General features: G+C 43.4%; 2 protein-coding genes across 2 annotated transcripts; one reads left to right on the top strand and one right to left on the bottom strand.

The window, feature by feature from the left end:
- Positions 1-675: 675 nt before the first annotated feature.
- Positions 676-2,409, top strand: LOC138977378 (FMRFamide receptor-like). The gene has a single exon (XM_070350274.1). The coding sequence runs from the start codon at positions 907-909 to the stop codon at positions 2,275-2,277; it is 1,371 nt and encodes a 456-aa protein (XP_070206375.1). The 5' UTR covers positions 676-906; the 3' UTR covers positions 2,278-2,409.
- A 7,269-nt stretch (positions 2,410-9,678) lies between these two features.
- On the bottom strand, positions 9,679-9,990 carry LOC138977102 (probable DNA-directed RNA polymerase subunit delta). Its single transcript, XM_070350011.1, has one exon. It carries the CDS (start codon positions 9,988-9,990, stop codon positions 9,679-9,681), a length of 312 nt encoding a protein of 103 aa, XP_070206112.1.
- Positions 9,991-17,470: the final 7,480 nt, after the last annotated feature.

Below are 17,470 nucleotides of genomic sequence, written 5' to 3'. Positions count from 1 at the left end.
CTGGAGCAGATGGCAAGGAAAACATACAGACAGCGCTAGACTTTTAGCTGCAACGGTTTAAAACGTAATTGTGTCAACATCACCAACATTCATTTTAGGAGAGAAAAAAAATGATGCTGAACGATTGATCGAGGCGGGTTTTTCCTCCAACGGTATCTCTAAACACACCACTCAAAGCCGTATGCTGAATAATAAATCATGGAACGCATTTCGCTGCGTAGAATTGCATGAATACGACTGTTGACGCAACAAGGGAAATTAAACATGGAACACATTTCCTTCGGTGAAAGTGCACGAATATGACTTATAAGACAACACGAAATTAGAAATGGAACTCATTTCGCTGTGTGAAAGTGCATGAATACGACAATTGAGACAACGAGAAACTCGACAGACAAAAGCAACTGCGCGCAGTGCTGTCGGAGCATAAACATTGATATATGGCATCACGGCATGCCTATTGCCTCTGGCTGGTACGTACTCTGTGGTATTGTACGGTAACATCTGTGTCGCTCTCAATTTTCTCGGTGGGATGTATAAGCACCCCCACTCCACGCTCTGCGCGAGGCTGAATTGTATCATTTTACACCCACGGTAATCTCCGATGACACGACAATGCAACGCCAGTTAAGCTGGGTGACTGTGGTGGCCAAGTGTCCCAGCGCGCTATACCTGCCAGGGGTTTCTAATGGTGAATTACCCACTGCCGCAAACAGCAAAACAAACACCATGTCGCACAAAATCAGACAGATGGTCGTTTTTTATTATGTTTCAACGGTCAATTAAATGGGGAAAATGGACTAGGATTTATAACCCCTTGTCCTCTCTCACAACCAATCAGAAACCCGGATCCTTTCAGGAGACCGACCAATCAGAAGTCAGGCCGATCCTATAAATACCGTCACCATGTTTTTCTCCGCTTGGCGCGTCGGCATTTTCCTGGAAGACTACCACGCCAACATGTCAGCAATAAACGCCTCTAACTCCACCTCGCCGAACCCCATCCCGGACGAGATCTGGGCCACGAGAGTGGGGGTGTACGCTATCGGCGGAACAGCCATTGCGGCTTTCGGGTTGTTGTGCAACTCCATCTCAATCGTGGTCCTGGCCAATTTCCGCCAGAAGTCGTGCGCCCCGTTTCTGCTGATCTGTCTCGAGGTGGTGGACTGCTTGCTGCTGCTGTCCGAGATGATGCTGGAGACCTTAGCCACGCTGAGCCAGGCCCAGCTGCTGTCGGACTCGTACCGTGACTTCATCAGGCCCATCTACGTGGTGATGTACCCGCTCCCGCACATCGCGCAGACCTGCACTACCATGATGACGGTGCTCATCACCTTGGAGCGTTTCATCGCCGTGGCCAGGCCCCTGCTGGCGTCCACAGTCTGCACCAAGACGTGGGCCAGGCGGGCAGTGCTGGTCATCCTGCTGTGGTCACTGCTCTTCCACGTGCCGCTCTACCTGGCCTACACCTACGACCACGTGCCGGACCCCGCCACCAACACCTCGCGCATCGTCTTCCACCGCACGGCGCTGGGCGAGAGCCAGTTCTACAACTACTGGTTCGTGGTGTGGATTAACCTGGCGTGCGAGTTCCTGCTGCCCTTCCTGCTGATCGTCGTCTTCAACGTGCTGATGATCCGAGCCCTGCAGGCCAGCAAGACCTCCCTCCAGGCCTCCACCACCTCCGCCTCCACCGCCACCTCCAGCAAGCGGTCAGCGAGGGAGGGACGGCTGACGGGGATGGTCATCGCCATCACCGTCATCTTCTTCGTGTGCGAGCTGTTCCCCGCCGTGGCGCTCATCATCGTGCGAGGCAAGGACGCGTTCAGCGAGTGTTCCGCGGCCTGCGCGCACTTCGTGTCTGTGGCCGACACCATGGTCCTGCTCAACTCGGGCGTCAACTTCGTGGCCTACTGCGCCATTGGCAAGCAGTTCCGCGACATCTTCGCTCGCATCTTCCTCAGGCGGCGCGGCGGAGATGGTCGTCGGCGGGAGAAGCTGCAGCTGGCCATGGGTGAGTTCGGGACCTCCACCTCCACCACTCGCTGCAACAGTGAGGTCAAGGACCTGACCGGTGCGGAGGGCACCTACCACCAGCACCACAACCAGCATCACCAGCAACGGCTACATGACCAGCAGCAACAGCAGGACAACGACGACCACCAGCTCCATCAACAGAACGGACACCACCAGCACTACCAGCACCAGCACCAGCACCACAGGAGTCGCGGGTTGCAGGAGAGACGAACAAGCTCCCAGCCTCTCAATCGTCTTTGACGCTGACGGTGGTAGGACTGGCTTTTCTCTAAAAAGATTTACTATTTTTGTTGACTGTTTCTGTGGGGAACATCATCGCGTGTTCATTGCTTCTCTGAGAGAGAAAAATGTTGTGCTGATCAAGAGACAATTTGTGACCCTCCACCACGAAATGAGTCGCATGTCACCTTTGCATGATTTTCATATTTTTACATTTTTCTAAAGAATTTGTTATACTCTATTCAGTGGTGAAAACCGTTTTAGAAAAGAGCGAAAACTGTTTGAGTTATAAGCCTGTGACTAAGGTGACCCTCACACTGTTACAAGGCACTCCCCGGACTTATATTAAGCCTAGCGCAGAACCGCGCGAGGTGACATGCGACTCATTTCGTGGTGGACGGTCACATTTGTGCTAACCGAAAGACAATTTTCTGCTGATTGAGTGACAGTTCAGAGCTTATTGAGAGACAGCAATGTTATGATAAAGGGACGTGTGGTTTTTTTTCTAATGGAGGCAACGTTTCGTGATCATTGATGGGGCCAAAAAAAATAATAGGTGTGGTTACGGTAACATAGCCAAAAAAAATAGGGTAGGAAGGTAGGCAATCACTTTTTTTTTTTTTTTTACTTTTTTTTTATATTATTATAATGTGTACAAATTAAACCTACTTGACAGGGAAATAAGTGTGCGACTCGGGCGCTTTCGCTTTCATTGCGTTTTCTGCACTCGTTTACTTGTTTTTTGTGTGTATTTTTTTTACAAATGTAATAAAAAGTTATAGGGTCGACCCCAAAAAATAGGGTAGGTCGGGTTACCGTAACCACACCTATTTTTTTTTTAGGCCTGGACAATGTTGTGATGATTCAGGGACAATGCTGTGCCCGATTGAAGGACAGTGGCGTGGTGGTAAGACGTCGGCCTCCTAATCGGGAGGTCGTGAGTTCGAATCCCGGTCGCTGCGGCCTGGTGGGTTAAGAGTGGAGATTTTTCCGATCTCCCAGGTCAACTTATGTGCAGACCTGCTAGTGACTTAACCCCCTTCGTGTGTACACGCAAGCACAAGACCAAGTGCGCACGGAAAAGATCCTGTAATCCATGTCAGAGTTCGGTGGGTTATGGAAACACGAAAATACCCAGCATGCCTACTCAACGAAGGCGGAGTGAGCTGACTATGCTCTGAGGGGAACCCAAATGGGCAAACGAGCTCACACGTAACCAGAAAAATTCTGGAACGCTGAAGAAGAAGAAGGACATTTGAAGCCGATATCGTGCTACTTCGTCTGCGAAATAGTGGTGTGCAAACTGTTTATTCTTGGATAATGTTGAGCTCATTTCTTCTTTGCGTAGAAGTGCTGACAGATTCCCCCAGAAAAACATACATTCTTCGGAGGAGAATTTTATGTTGATCAAAATGGTGGTTCTTTTTCTTTTTCGTCTTTCATACAAAATATTTGGTAATGTTGAAGAAAAACTGTGTGCTATTAGACCGAATATCGTTTCTTGGAAACAGATTTGATGACAGTATGGTACATCGCTCTTGAAGGATAATTTTGTTCTGAACGACATTCTGCTGAATCTTGGACGGAGATTCATTTTCTCCAAAGCAACAGTGTGCTGAATCTGTGATTGATTATTGTGACCCTCCACCACGAAATGAGTCGCATGTCACCTCGTGCGGTTCTGCGCTAGGCTTAATAATTATAAGTCCGGGGAGTGTCTGGTAACAGTGTGAGGGTCACCTTAGTCACAGGCTTATAACTCAAACAATAAGTTTTCGCTCTTTTCTAAAACGGTTTTCACCACTGGATAGAGCATAAAACATTCTTTAGGAAAATGTAAAAATATGAAAATCATGCAAAGGTGACATGCGACTCATTCCGTTGTGGAGGGTCACATTATTTACCACCATGTAAACTGCGTCGAAGCTTTGAATTTCCCAGGCGAATTTCCAGGCAAAAGGACACTAAGATTTACTATGTGCAAACGGGTCTTTCGTTGATACAGTTGTAGTGGTCAAAAACTGATTCAATCTTTGAAAGAGAATGCTGTGCTGTCCTAATTCATCCTGAAACGAGAATGTGTTGCTGTTTCAACGTGAATTGTTTCTCTGAAGGAGCATGTAGTGTTAATCAGCAGGGTGTTCTGTCTTTGAGGAAGAATATTGGACGTCCTCCTCGACAATAAACTCTGAAATAGACACGCTGATCAACACCGCGTTCTATCTTTGACGGAGAATATTGTGCTATTCGATAATGGACTGTATTCTTAAAGCAATATTGTGTGCTTATCAACACCTGGAGGGAGAATATTGTGCTAATCACAGGAGTGTTTTAATCGCAAGAGCTAACCACAGGAGTATGTTGTGCTTATCACAAGAGTGTTTTTAATCACAAGAGCTAACCACCAGAGCATTTTGTGCTTATCACAAGGGTGTTTTTATCTTTGAAGGAGAATATTACGCTGTTCGATAACTTACTCTATCCTCCATGGAGCAGTTTTCGCTGACTGAAAGTGTGTTATACCTTCTTTCTCCAGGGATTTTTTTTTTTTTTTTTTTTTTTGCTGACCAAAAACGTGAGTTATATTTTTGAACGCCAATTTCCTTGTTTCTCTTCTTCTTCTTCTTCTTCTTCTTCTTCTTCTTCTTCTTCTTCTTCTTCTTCTTCTTCTTCTTCTTCTTCTTCTTCTTCTTCTTCTTCTTCTTCTTCTTCTTCTTCTTCTTCTTCTTCTGCGTTCGTGGGCTGAAACTCTCACGTACACTCGTGTTTTTGCACGAGTGGAATTTTACGTGTATGTCCGTTTTTACCCCACCATTTAGGCAGCCATACGCCGCTTTCGGAGGCGAGGAAGCATGCTGGGTATTTTCGTGTTTCTATAACCCACCGAACTCTGACATGGATTACAGGATCTTTTTCGTGCGCACTTGGTCTTGTGCTTGCGTGTACACACGGAGGTGTTCGGACACCGAGGAGAGTCTGCACACAAAGTTGACTCTGAGAAACAAATCTCTCGCCGAACGTGAGGACGAACTCACGCTGACAGCGGCCAACTGGATACAAATCCAGCGCGTTACCGACTTGTTTCTCAAAAGAATTGTTTCTTTCTTTTTATATTTAGTCAAGTTTTGACTAAATATTATAACATCGAGGGGGAATCGAAACGAGGGTCGTGGTGTATGTGTGTGCGTGTGTGCGTGCGTGTGTGTGCGTGCGTGCGTGCGTGTAGAGCGATTCAGACCAAACTACTGGACCGATCTTTATGAAATTTGACATGAGAGTTTCTGGGTATGATATCCCCGAACGTTTTTTTCCTTTTTTTCTATAAATGTCTTTGATGACGTCATATCAGGCTTTTCGTGAAAGTTGAGGCGGCACTGTCACGCTCTCATTTTTCAACCAAATTGGTTGAAATGTTGATCAAGTAGTCTTCGACGAAGCCCGGACTTCGGTATTGCATTTCAGCTTGGTGGCTTAAAAATTAATTAATGACTTTGGTCATTAAAATTCTGAAAATTGTAAAAAAAAAAATTTTTTTAAAACGATCCATATTTACGTTCATCTTATTCTCCATCATTTTCTGATTCCAAAAACATATACATATATGTTATATTTGGATTAAAAACAAGCTCTGAAAATTAAATATATAAAAATTATTATCAAATTTTTTTTTTCGAAATCAATTTAAAAACACTTTCATCTTATTCCTTGTCGGTTCCTGATTCCAAAAACATATAGATATGATATGTTTGGATTCAAAACACGCTCAGAAAGTTAAAACGAAGAGAGGTACAGAAAAGCGTGCTATCCTTCTCAGCGCAACTACTACCCCGCTCTTCTTGTCAATTTCACTGCCTTCGCCATGAGCGGTGGACTGACGATGCTACGGTCTTGCTAAAACATTGCATTGCGTTCAGTTTCATTCTGTGAGTTCGACAGCTACTTGACTAAATGTTGTATTTTCGCCTTACGCGACTTGTTTCTTTTTCGTTTTTGCTGATCACAAGTGTGTTCTACCTCGGAAGGAGATTTTTGTGCTGATAGTTTGAAAATGCTATCCGTGAAGGAGAACTAATTGTGTTCTGTTCGACAACTATGCCGTATCACTGTGGGGGAGATTTTGAACTTTTCATTCAGCAGAATTATACAGTACGTTTCGAGACATATTAATTAAGTGCTAATAGCGACAGTGTGATGTATCTTTTAAATATAATTTTCCGCCTTTGCTCTGGGTTGCGATGCTGTTTTTACTGTGTTGTGCATGAGAAACAATCTTGCCAGTTTTACTGTGACATTTTGGCCAGACATTGACGCCAACTTTGCTGCATCTTACCAATATCATTGTGGACGAAACTTGATATTGATTCTAAAATACATCCATGAATTATCGCCATTATTTTTGTTTGTTTTTTGTTTGCGTATTTGTGAGGGGAGTCGCCTTTCTCGCCTTTCTTAAATCTGTCCGTATCCATTACCGTGTCAAAGATTATCAGGAATGATCAACATTCATCATCAATTCTATATCATTATTATCTTCGTCACTCCTATCATCATTAGCATAATCCCTTCTATCATCTGTATCGTCGTCACTTCTATCAACGTTGTCGTCACTTCTATCAATGTTTAATTCTTCACTTCCTTAATCGTTAGCATCGTCATTTGTATTGTCGTATATTACCAACATGGCTTCTATCATCGTAACCGCGGGCATTGTAAATGCTTTGCAAAGATACAAGCTGATCCTACCTCGCCACCAAACACACACACACACACACACACACACACACACACACACACACACACACACACACACACACACACACACACACAGTGACACACTCACACACACAGTGACACACTCACACACAGTGACACACACACAGTGACACACATACACACACACACATACAGACACACATACATATATACACACAAACACACACACACACACATACAGACACACATACATATACACACAAACACACACACACACACACACACACACATATACACACACACAAACACACACTCACACAAACACACACACACACACACACACACACACACACACACACACACACACACACACACACACACACACACACACCCTCTTGACACAGCAAACTGAAAGCAACCAGAATTTCACCCCATCTACTGTAGTCAGACACAACACTCACAGTCAGTGAACCGTAGTACTGTTTTGCTAACCAGACAACCGTGAAAATATTCTTTCTCAGTGCCAGCTACTCCACTTATTGTCTGCGTGCGGATGTGCTGGCTGTCATTTTATCCTGAGGTCATTGCCCCGTATTAACTATGCACGTACTAATCGTAAGTGTCGTTTATTCCTTACTTTTTACCATCCTGGAGAAGGCAGCGACAAGCTGTCAAAATATTGATTTAGAATGTACCAAACCTGGTTACTGTGTTGTGTTCTGTTTTTGTTTAATAAATAATCTATTTATTATTTAAGTTTCGTTTGTAGATTTAAAATTGTTTTCTCTCTAGAGAGAGCAGAACATTTCAGGTTTGTTAACAGCAGCTTCCAGATCTGTGTTTAATCTTTGTCATATGTTGATACATTGTGTTAAACGCACAATAAACCTCCCGTAAACCATCACTGTCAGGCTTTTACACACAGTACAAACACCCTTCCATTTGAACGCTCACCAAACAGGAACATCCTAGGTGCCCTACGTAAAGAGCTAGCAATTTTCAAAGAATTATTTTTTGCGGATTGTCTGTCAGACAATCGGACGGTGCTTTTTTGCGCTTCTGACCTAATTTTTGAAATCTAAATAATAAATTGACAGCTTGTTACACAAACATTCTTAAATCATAAAAGAAATCTTTTTTCATCAAGACAAGATCAGAACAATACGAAGTTTTGAAAGTTTAAAAAAAGATAGCCCGGAAGCAGGGTCACGCAAGGTCGTGGTTCTCGTAGCAGACGACGCTGCCTGGCGCCAGTTCCTCTGAACCGTTAACCGCCACTGCTCTAGTTCGCAGCCGTTTCAATGTTGCATTTCAGATTCAAAGGTACACAATAACGTGCTATTGCAGATAAGCTTACAGAGATTTGCATTGAAATGACAAACTGGCGGCTAAATTGTGAAAAAAGGGAAACTGGATTGCACGGGTTCACGATGGCTCAGAGGTAAGATAAACCACGCAAAAATAAATTCTTTGAAAATTGCTCGCTCTTTACGGAGGGCACCTAGAATGTTCTCAAGCGGTGAGTGTTTAAATGAAATGGTGTTTGTACTGTGTGTAAAAGCCTGACAGTATCTGTGATGGTTTACGGGAGGTTTACTGTGCCTTTAAGAAGAGATTGAAACAGAGGCAGAAAGACGAACACAGACTGTGGCAGATTCAGACAAACAGCACAGGCACACAGGAAGAGACGCACACGGCAGAAACACAGATATAGAGACAGAGAGAGAGAGACAGAGAAAGAACTTAACAGGCAATCTAGAGTCCTCTAATATATGCATTATCATAGTCCACGTCGCAGGCGTCATCGTTCTTACCATCATAGTCATTGTCGTCATCATATATCACCTTCTCCTCCATGTTATTATGAGTTATTTCTATTATGCTGACTGTTAGCAAATGATAACAAGACATGTCGAGAAAAAATATATCAAGCATGAGCCTTTTAGGCGAATGCTGATATCGTTTGTGAGACATGTCTGTTATCATTTGCTAACAGTCAGCATATTAGAAATAACGGTTTTATTACCGTTTAATTCGACCAAAAGAAATTTCGAAGCAACCCCGCGAATGATTAGACAGAACAGCCGCAATGGGAACTTGAGCGCTTCTGCCTGATTATGGCTGTCAGTCTAAGAATTCTCGTGACCCGAGTCAGCCAATCAGAGTAACACACCTGACGTGATGAATATTCACAGGTCAAATGCCTTTGACACACAACAATCTCACAAGATAAACCATGTTGAACATGCGTTTCGGTTGCTTCGCTTTTTCTCGTTGAACAGAGAGCGACAGATTTATAACCAACTCCAGACGGATGGGAAATGACGTAAAGATACATTTGATGTAAAGCGAGTGGCGCAATTTCACTTGATTTTTCCGAACTTTGATCATTTAGATTTCAAGTGAGCGGTCGGCATTGCGCACTCAGACGATGGGCGGTGCCTTGCTGTTCCGTTACGCACCCACCGACAAAACTCGCTTTTCGGTATTTTTTAGATAAAGAGAGTATTACCTGACAGCATTTGAAGTGTCATTCTTTAGAATAAATCACGCTGATATTGTTGAATTACATTTTTACTTTGTCTTGTTAATTTTTAGCGTGATAAACAAAAAAGCCTGCCTGAACGTTATAACATTTAGAGGGTCACCTAGAATCCGTTCTGATTGGTCAAAAAACCATATGGGGCACTGAATTGGTAATAAATATCGTTATCTTAGTTGTCTTGTGTCATTATAACTGTCGTTGACGACGTCGTTCTTCTTCGCATCCACAATGACATCCTCCCCCGTCAAGTCGTTTTCATTATCGTCATCGTCATTTGCGTCGCCGTCGTCGTCGCTGTCATAGTCTTTGTCATTGTCATCATAGTCGTCGTCGTCATAACCATCATCACCACTGTCTACGTCGTTGGCTTCATTACTGTCATTGTCGTCGTCGTCTTTGTCGTCATCATCATCATCATCATCATCATCATCATCATCTTCATCGTCTACTTCGTCGTCGTCGTCGTCGACGATCATCTTGTTTTTCCGATTCTCATTTTAATGAAAATGATGATGATGATGATGTCCACGACAAAAAACTGCAGAGCGTTTCAAGCTACGATTCTATTGAATACTGTAAAATTAATGTGCTTTTCTTCACAACCACACGTCGAGGCAGTTGCACAACAACCTGTGATGATGCCGCTTTGCACACACGCGCGTCAGCATACCTGAAGTGTATACGTACCACAAAGATCAAAATCTCTTGCCGCAGACTAAGTCATACTGTACAGTAAGTACAGTACACGCTACTGTTTTTTTCCTGTTTTTGTTTTTTCATGCGGATGCAATGCCAAAGACTGATGTGACTATCACTGCTCTTTTAACGAGACAGGATACAAGAGTTATGATGATGCATGCAGTAATGATAGTTCGCACGCTGCGGTTTTCTCCTCTCAGTGTTGCAACATTTTATGTCCGAAATGGCTGACATCTGTCGTTCTCCATTGCTCTGTGTTGTGACTGGTGCTGTGTGGTTTTGAGCAAAAGAAGGAAGGTAGAGGAACTCAGAACTTTATTACAAAAGGATAAAGGTTTTAGGTTTAGCCTAATCTTCAAACCCGGCCTTGGAACATATACAGAGAGTAATAATAAACGTAAGCAAAAGACTGCACACACACACACACACACACACACACACACACACACACACACACACACACTGACGCACACACACACACACTGACGCACACACACACACACTGACGCACACACACACAAACACACACACACAAACACACACAAACACACAAACACACACACACACACAAACACACACACACACACACACACACACACACACACACACACACACACACAGAGGAGAGAGAGTGAGAGGGATGGAGAAGAACATAAGGGTGTGGAGACACACAGAGAGATGACACGGGTGGCCGGTGTGAGAAGGAGAGGGAACACAAACGGGGGAGGGAGAGGGAGAGATAAACTGAATCTGGAGGGATGGAGAGAGAGGGAGGAAGAGACAGAGAGAGAGAGAGAGAGAGAGTGTGTGTGTGTGTGTGTGTGTGTGTGTGTGTGCGTGCGTGCGTGTGTGTGTGTGTGTGTGTGTGCGTGCGTGCGTGCGTGCGTGCGTGCGTGTGTGCGTCACGTGTGTGTGTGCGTGCGTGTGTACAACGTGTGTGTGCGTGTGTGTGTGTGTGTGCGTGTGCGTAGGTGCATGCGTGCGTGCGTTTATCTGTGCATGTCAGTATTTCTGTCTGAGAGAGAGAGACAGACAGAGACAAAGGCAGAGAGAGAGACAAAGAGACAAAGAGAGGCTTTAAAATGATTTCAGAACGATTGTATTCAGAACGCTTGTGAATTAATGTATTAATTGTATGCTCTGATACCAACTGTAACAAGTGGGCGAATCGCGCTTTGTTCTTTTTGTTTCATTGAGGACTCATCAGATTCCATGTCACGACCCTAAATGGATGAATAAAATTTATTTTCATCATCTCTTGTTTTCAAACTGGCTTGTTTGTTTGGTTTGTTGGTTGGTTGATTTGAGGTTTTGGTTGGTTGTTGGGAATATTTGTGACCCTCCACCACGAAATGAGTCGCATGTCACCTCGCGCGGTTCTGCACTATGCTTAATATAAGTCCGGGGAGTGTCTGGTAACAGTGTGAGGGTCACCTTAGTCACAGGCTTATAACTCAAACAGTTTTCGCTCTTTTCTGAAACGGTTTTCACCACTGGATAGAGCATAAAAAAAACTCTCTAGGAAAATGTAAAAATATGAAAATCATGCAAAGGTGACATGTGACTCATTCCGTGGTGGAGGGTCACATATTACGTATTTACTATTGTTGCGTTCGGGTGCCATGTCCACCCCGATTATTGTTCTCGAATGACCACTACTTATTATAAATATTCATTACAATACTATTCCATTAATCACTATTTACTATTATTGTTGTAAATTCTACTCAATGCTTTGTTCGATAATATCATTCAACTTTCCCTCCGTGCAAAATCAATTAACCTGCAAATATATTAAGTGACCTCTTCTTCTTTTTCTACAATTCTTCTCTTTGTGAAAGATTTAACACATCTTCTACGGACATCGATGTCTGGAACAACGGTTCGTCCCATTTCCACCAACGACAAAACTTGTTATCATCGATGTACAAGCATTGTACACAAACATCCCTCTGGACGAGATGACATCTGCCAACCACCACTACGTCACAATTTGCCCCACTCTGTTTATCCTACATACTGTACTTACGTGTATTTTACTCAAAACTTTAGATGCGAGAAGGGAGATAATAATTATTTCTAAGCTGGGCAACAACGACGCAGTTGTATCCCTTCCGCCAAGACTTGGAAAGGACGCGAACAGCGTTCGGATTCCTGAAAGCGCACATCGCATCGCTTTCCTCATCCAGTTCTCACCCAGTTTTATTCCAGCGTCTTTACACTGCCATAGACCGACCAATAAGACCTTTATATACATCAAATGCTGAAATAGAACTTTCTACATGTAGGGGAAGCTAAGTTGCCTTTCGTTTCATGCTGATAACTTGCTTGTTTTCCGTTTCAAAGAAGTTTCGTTTTGTGGTTGGTAGTCCTTCTCTCTTTGGTCTAATTTGAGCGAATTAGCTTTGAAAGACATTCCGGAAAAATTAAATACAGAAAAACTCACAACTGGTCCATATTACTAGGAGCCTGGGCGCCTTTCCTTTGTACTGAGTGTAACTTGAGGCGATTATGCACGTAACGGCCACTGAAGATCTGCCCGGTGTAGCGATGTCAGATTTCAGTTTCTTGCAAGTGAAGGCAATTGGTGGTGAAATGTAATAGATTTTACCCCAAATTTCGATTTCTTCGAAAACGTGCACCGAGTGGTTACGTCCCTTGAATGAGAAGGAAAACATGTTAGGATGAATCAAATTTCTAACTTTAAATAAACAAAATAATATTGGTTGGACAAATTTCACCCCATGATTGTACAGTACCCAAGGTCGATCGTCAGTACTATGGACGGGTGTTTTTTTGTTTCTTCAGTGTGGAGTTTATGATACAAGATAAACGAGGCCGAATCAGAAAGGTGACATCGGGAGAAAACTCACATCGTTACACCGGGACTTCCATTAACCTGAACACATACTCAGTGCCGATCACACGTCAACGGTCTGTTTATTCTCTGGAAAATTGTTGAGTTAATTGTGCATGTGCCTTAATCAATCCCTTCTCAGCACAGGAAGCATGGCCGCGACGTTGATTTTGGGGATGTTTCCTTAAAGATGGATTCAATGAGGCCCGATCACAAACTCAGTCTATTCGCAGGACTCGTGTAGGCGAAGTTGACTACGCGAAGTATACTCAGTCGCGAAGCTTTAGCACTGAGTTTTCGTAAAATAAGACTTTGGGCTCAACTATTAAAGACCGCCTTTAGAAATAGTGACAAACAGGGGCAGAGAGAGACGATGGAGAAATACAGAGAAAAAGACAGAGACAGAGAGATAAGAGAGTGTAAACTTAATAAGTGGAGTTTATTCAATCAAAAATCACTCGTTGTCCTCGAAATATGTTTTTAGTAAATTTGCAAATTTCCTGGCCCTTCAAACCAGGAAATTTACACATTTCCGAGAATTTTTAGGAAATGTACAAAATCCCCGAGTAAAACAGAAAATTTACAAATGTACTGACATTTTCAGGGATTTTGTAAATTTCCTGGTTTTGAGAATTTACTGTTTCATTTACATGATCACTTGCAGGAGAAGGAATGTATCCTCTTCTTCTTCTTCTTCTTCTGCGTTCGATATTCATGGCCGTCATTTCCTCAGGTCGGTGGCTGTCATGAAGTCCGCAGTCTTCTGCAGTTCGGCAGCGGGTCCCCAGAGCTTGGTGCCCAGGCTGGTGTCTTCTGGCCAGTAGTGCTGGCGTGCTGTCTCCAGGTGTCTGTAGAGCTTGGTGCCCAGGCTGGTGTCTTCTGGCCAGTAGTGCTGGCGTGTTGTCTCCAGGTGTCTGTAGAGCTTGGTGCCCAGGCTGGTGTCTTCTGGCCAGTAGTGCTGGCGTGCTGTCTCCAGGTGTCTGTAGAGCTTGGTGCCCAGGCTGGTGTCTTCTGGCCAGTAGTGCTGGCGTGCTGTCTCCAGGTGTCTGTAGAGCTTGGTGCCCAGGCTGGTGTCTTCTGGCCAGTAGTGCTGGCATGCTGTCTCCAGGTGTCTGTAGAGCTTGGTGCCCAGGCTGGTGTCTTCTGGCCAGTAGTGCTGGCGTGCTGTCTCCAGGTGTCTGTAGAGCTTGGTGCCCAGGCTGGTGTCTTCTGGCCAGTAGTGCTGGCGTGCTGTCTCCAGGTGTGGGCAGGTCTGTAGAATCAGTGATGTGCTCAGGGGGGTTGTTTTTCTGAGCCGCCGCACGGCGAATGTTTCCCGGCTGAAGATTGAAAGCTCCATGGTAGCAGCTGAACTAAACAAAGCTCTTATTGTTTAGTCTGTGGTAGTGTATTCGCTGAAGGAAACTGGGTGAAGTAGACGATGTGGTGTGCGATTTCCCGGGAGCGCAGTTAAGCGCCCGGTTTTTTTCTGTACGAAAGGGACGCAACTACGTTGATTTTGCCAATCTGTAAACAACTATTATCTCCCTTCCGTTGATCGAGAAGTTCGCAACCAACAAGCACGCGCACACGCACCTACAATGACACACACATACCCACACACACTGTGACACACACACGTACGCACAAACACACAAACACACACACACACATAATGACCCTACCGGTACTTTCGGACTTCTACAGACAACAAAATACGAACAAATAGAGAAAGAGAGCTAGAGCCGGAGGAACACACAAACAGTCAGACAGAGACACAGTTAAGACCAGACATTCCCGTGTAAATGATTCGGGTTGCCATCTCAGATCTGGCTAGCCTTGTGCATGGGATGAGACCACCCCTCCACCCGGACACACACAAATAGTCAACTGTCCGGCGCGGCTGCTTTCAATAAAGGGTGGGATTTTTTTATAAATTAATATTGCTGATTCGAAATTTTTGATCTGTTATAAAATTGTTTCACACAAGAATTCCCACCTACACAGCTGCTGTCCGACGCGGCTATTTTCAACTGATAAATTATTTTTATTTTTTTTATGAATTAATGTTGCTGATTCGAAATTGTTGATCTGTTATGAAATTGTTTCACACAAGAATTCCCACCTACACAGCTGCTGTCCGACGCGGCTATTTTCAACTGATAAATTATTTAAAAAAATTATGTATTAATGTTGCTTATTCGACATTTTTGATCTGTTATGAAATTATTTCACACAAGAATTCCCACCTACACAGCTGCTGTCCGACGCGGCTATTTTCAACTGATAAAGGTTTTTGTTTATTTTATGAATTAATGTTGCTGGTTCGACATTTTTGATCTGTTATGAAATTGTTTCACACAAAAATTCCCACCTACACAACTGCGGTCCGGCGCGGCTGCTTTCAATAAAGGGTGGGATTTTTTTATGAATTAATGTTGCTGATTCGAAATTTTGTATCTGTTATGAAATTGTTTCACACAAAAATTCCCACCTACACAACTGCGGTCCGGCGCGGCTGCTTTCAATAAAGGGTGGGATTTTTTTTATGAATTAATGTTGCTGGTTCGACATTTTTGATCTGTTATGAAATTGTTTCACACAAAAATTCCCACCTACACAGCTGCGGTCCGACGCGGCTATTTTCAACTGATAATTTTTTTTTATTATTATTATGAATTAATGTTGCTGATTCGACATTTTTGATCTGTTATGAAATTGTTTCACACAAAAATTCCCACCTACACAGCTGCTGTCCGACGCGGCTATTTTCAACTGATAAAGGTTTTTGGTTTTTTTATGAATTAATGTTGCTGATTCGACATTTTTGATCTGTTATGAAATTGTTTCACACAAAAATTCCCACCTACACAGCTGCTGTCCGACGCGGCTATTTTCAATAAAGGGTGGGATTTTTTTATGAATTAATGTTGCTTATTCAAAAAATTTGATCTGTTATGAAATTGTTTCACACGAAAATTCCCACCTACACAGCTGCTGTCCGACGCGGCTATTTTCAACTGATAAAGGTTTTTGGTTTTTTTATGAATTAATGTTGCTGATTCGACATTTTTGATCTGTTATGAAATTGTTTCACACACAAATTCTCAGCTACACAGCTGCTGTCCGACGCGGCTATTTTCACCTGATAAAGTGGGTTTTTTTATGAATTAATGTTGCTGATTCGAAATTTTGTGTCTGTTATGAAATTGTTTCACACAAAAATTCCCACCTACACAACTGCGGTCCGGCGCGGCTGCTTTCAATAAAGGGTGGGATTTTTTTATGAATTAATGTTGCTGATTCGAAATTTTGTATCTGTTATGAAATTGTTTCACACAAAAATTCCCAGCTACACAGCTGCGGTCCGACGCGGCTATTTTCAACTGATAAAGGTTTTTTTTCTATAAATTAATGTTGCTGATTCGAAATTTTGTGTCTGTTATGAAATTGTTTCACACAAATTCCCAGCTACACTAACACAGCAAGCAGCTTGGCCGTTGGTGTGTCAAAGTGGAGGGAAGGTCTTACGGTTATCCCAAGTAAAAACCTGGCCGGACTAATCTACGACGGTGACTCCACTCCAATCGTTTACACGGGAAGTCTAGCTGCACCTTTAAGCAAGTTCTGTGACTCCAAAGCGCATTATTCACAGTCGTTTAATGATATATCACAACAGCAAAATTAAAGTACACCAAATGATCACATACCATCAATCATCATGACATTATCATAATTATTGCCGATCCAAAAAATCACAGGTCGTTTGACCTTCTGCATCATTGGTCTGTTGTTCTTGATTAAAACAAAAAAAAGCGCAATCCAATCACAAGGGAAGGGGGTTGGCGGTGGAGGGACACTGTAGTTAATTAACTATATGTAACCGAGTGCCGAAACACCACAATCACCTTTGGAGGCGAAGTCCAATCAAACAGGATTGAGAATTTTAGAACTTATTTGTAAGCCCTATAATAACTGTTATGCATTCGCGAAGGAATCCATGAACATACAGAGAGACAAAAGCCGCCAGACCCCATCACAAACAGAACTCTACAATCCACAGGTGTTGCCTTGCGAGCTATAAATAGCTCGCAACTTCTCAAGCGAACAACTCTGCAGAGTCTGCTGTGAAGGGCGACGGTAGTCTCCCTGTCACATATAGTCTAACGCTCAGTTTACAGTGTGTGATAGTAAGCATCGATCTACTACTCAGGCAAACAAACTTCAGCATTAATTTTAAGGAAATATTTCGATGCACCCCCCCCCCCCCCCCCATTTTTGTGGGGGGGGGGGGAGAAGACAAGGGAGGGAGCTGAGTAGGAGAGCAGTGTAGGGGGACGGAGAAAACCATCCTTGTAAGCTTATTTTCTTTTTTCTACGATTGGTTTTCCTGACATCGAAGACAAAAACTGCTGAACATA

Source organism: Littorina saxatilis, linkage group LG9, assembly GCF_037325665.1.
Source record: "Littorina saxatilis isolate snail1 linkage group LG9, US_GU_Lsax_2.0, whole genome shotgun sequence".
Classification (NCBI taxonomy): Eukaryota; Metazoa; Mollusca; class Gastropoda; order Littorinimorpha; family Littorinidae; genus Littorina; species Littorina saxatilis.
Note: the sequence above shows the minus strand (reverse complement) of the source record. Positions and strands in the feature narration are given on the sequence as shown.